Source organism: Tachypleus tridentatus, chromosome 7 (genome assembly GCF_004210375.1).
Source record: "Tachypleus tridentatus isolate NWPU-2018 chromosome 7, ASM421037v1, whole genome shotgun sequence".
Lineage (NCBI taxonomy): Eukaryota > Metazoa > Arthropoda > Merostomata > Xiphosura > Limulidae > Tachypleus > Tachypleus tridentatus.
In genome coordinates this window covers 38,902,988-38,905,873 of record NC_134831.1, presented here as the reverse complement: position 1 = coordinate 38,905,873, position 2,886 = coordinate 38,902,988, and the positions used below count along the sequence as shown (strand labels likewise).

At 37.8% G+C, this 2,886-nt stretch overlaps 1 protein-coding gene across 1 annotated transcript; it reads right to left on the bottom strand.

The window, feature by feature from the left end:
* Nucleotides 1-526: 526 nt before the first annotated feature.
* On the bottom strand, nt 527-2,433 carry LOC143255477 (putative G-protein coupled receptor No18). Its single transcript, XM_076511204.1, has one exon. It carries the CDS (start codon nt 2,354-2,356, stop codon nt 1,028-1,030), a length of 1,329 nt encoding a protein of 442 aa, XP_076367319.1. The 5' UTR covers nt 2,357-2,433; the 3' UTR covers nt 527-1,027.
* Nucleotides 2,434-2,886: the final 453 nt, after the last annotated feature.

Below are 2,886 nucleotides of genomic sequence, written 5' to 3'. Positions count from 1 at the left end.
TATGAACTTTATTCTAGGCTAGGTGATTCAACATTACGTCTTTACTTTAGATTTATTATACCAACACTCACTACACCTATAAGGCTTCATGCCTCTCCTCACTGCTCCTTTACATACCCCATTACTTAAATCGTAATGAGCAGATAGCAAATGAAGCTTTCTATCTGGATAAATGAATTTAGGTTTTTATGACTCCTCCTGTTTAAATAAATCAAGCGTGACGTGACATGATACACATTGAGATTTTGTGTAGGTTATTTGATGTGCTGTCATCTGAAGTGAATTCGTCGTCTTTACTGAACGATTTCACTATACGTTCAAGTTTTTGTTGAGGTATAGTATTTTAACGATTTTTACACGTTACAAAATCTAAAGATGACTTTGAAGTATTATACATAAATTTGAGTTCACATCTACAAACTGAGATTTCCTACAGTTTTTCCATCAAAAATAAGCAAAGAAAAACCACTGTAAGTTTCTGCCATAATTAAATTCTTAAAATTCAAAACGTGCTCTTGTAGAGAATGTTGTAATGGAAGCTGAAGAAACGATGACAATAAATAAAAGAAAAAAAGAGCTTTAGCGAAAATTGGTCCTCGGTAATGGAAATCAAGAGAAGTAAACAAATCGATGCTGTCCAACAATACAATCCACGTTGTTCATATATTCCAGTGTGATAGGCCTTTAGCGAACGGCGTCATTTTCCACAGTCTTCTTTGTCGGTTGGGGATAAGATATTTCGAAAATGGAGTCCCTTGTGGACTTTTTTACTTGTGGGAAACTTTTTACAAATTTTATTTTGGTTATAAATATTTTAGTTTCTCTCTTTATTTAGAAGTTTGCCCTTAACTGATAAACTATTTATATCTGACTCTAATGCCTCTTTACAGGTATTGGAACTGGCGCAGAAATGCATTATTTACAGTTTACATAAAATAATAATATTCCACTTTTAAACTGAAACACTAAATGCAGTTGTATGCAATCGTAATACTACGACTCGTCTTTATTATGAAATTATTAGGTTTTAGTTGGAGCACAACAGTCTTTGGAAAGCTTTCCTGAAATCGGGATTAAAAATAGTATAAATTACAGGGTTCAGCGCGGAATTCACGTAGCCTAACCAAGTAATAAAGTTTACCACTCTCTGTGATATGTGACAAGTTGTGCAGAAAGGTAGGATGACATACATGAGGAAGAAGGGGAGCCAACAGAACACAAAAACACCCATCACAATGCCTAGAACCCTGGCAGCACGTCTTTCCTTTGACAAGGATATCTTCTGTCTTTGTTCTAAGTACTGACGAACCACTCCAGGTCTGTGTCCGTTGTCTTGGTTCTGATTATCCTGCTGGATTCTCTCTCCAGCATCTTCCTCTTCACCATTGTCTTGAGCTTCTTCTGTTGTTACCACCAAACTAGCATTTGTTCCACATTTTTTGAGACTCTGAAGTTTGAGAAGGCTCCCATTGTCTACTTCTGCTGTGGAAACTGCTAATTTAGGTGTTTGTTTGGCTCGTTTTCGAAGTCGTCTTTTTGTAGCCTGAAATATTTTCAAATAAACAATGGTCATGATGAGTAGTGGAATGAGAAAGGATCCACTCGAGGAGTAAATGACGTAACCTTGCTCCTCAGTCAGCTTACAGGGAGTAGTGTCGGTGAAATTCTGTGGCCAGTCGTTCCAGCCAATCAAAGGAGGAATAGAAATGAGCGCACTGATGGACCACACCAAAAAAATCATAAAGAGAACTCTGGTGAGTGTTCGCTTCTGGGCATAATTTATGGGGTCATGGATAGCCCAGTATCGATCAAGGGCTATTGCACAGAGATTCAGAATGGACGCTGTGCAGCAGAGAACATCAAAGGTTAGCCACATTTCACACATCCACAACCCAAACAGCCACCGACCGATGATAGAATAGGCTACATTCAGTGGCATCACTAGAATAGCAACTGCAATGTCTGCGGATGCAAGAGAAACAAGAAACATGTTCTGGACACTGCGTAAAGGACGGTAGGTAAAGATCGATAAAATGACCAGAATATTTCCAAAGAGTGTAGAAATCATTATAGTTGAGAGGAGTACAGCCGTTGTTGTTGCTTCGGGAATTGACATTGTCAGTGGGTAAGAATACTTACTGTTGTTCTGATATAAAGAAATGTTCTCGATGTTATACAACAACCACGCGTCTTCGCTGACATTCACCTCAATGTCCAAATTTAGAGATGCTAGGTAGGTGTCTCCTGTTGACTCGACGCTGTCGAAGAGACTGTGACGTGTTAAGACTCGATCAGCTTCTCCCATGTTTAAACATGTAACTAAGTACAAAACCCAGATTTGAGCAACTTCTATCATACCGTAAGGTAAGTACCACGAGAAGCTAACCAAGATTTGAAAAAAATTCCATCTTCAGTTAGTTCTTGTCCAGTCTACGTGACTCAGGGTTTTCTGAAATAAAATGTGAATACATGTTAAGTCTAAAGAAAGACATTACCTTATAACTTACAGAAAATTACCTTGAATGGCAATTTACGCTAGACGTCTCTTATTTTGAAGGTAACCACCCACTACCAACTCTGGAGATCTTCTTCTTAGACTAAAGCGCTCCAAAGTGCGAAGCGCGAAAATTTTTGGACATAACTGGGACCGTTATATGCAAACATCTAATCACCATTCATTGAGCTAAACTCAGCCCACACAATCGCAATTGCTTATTTTTTCAGATATCTCTAAACGTAGAGTTAGAACAACAATAACAGTTAACAATGAAGTAAATCCGTTTCTAGAAATCTATTAAACCTTTATTCGGGTGAAACATAACTTACCCAGAATTGAAGGTTTACATACGTTTTTTTACTTTTTTGCTACATTCTTTTTTATCACGG

Excerpts from the sequence above, each read along its gene's own strand:
- LOC143255477 (XM_076511204.1), bottom strand. The coding sequence starts at position 2,356 with ATGATAGAAGTTGCTCAAATCTGGGTTTTGTACTTAGTTACATGTTTA.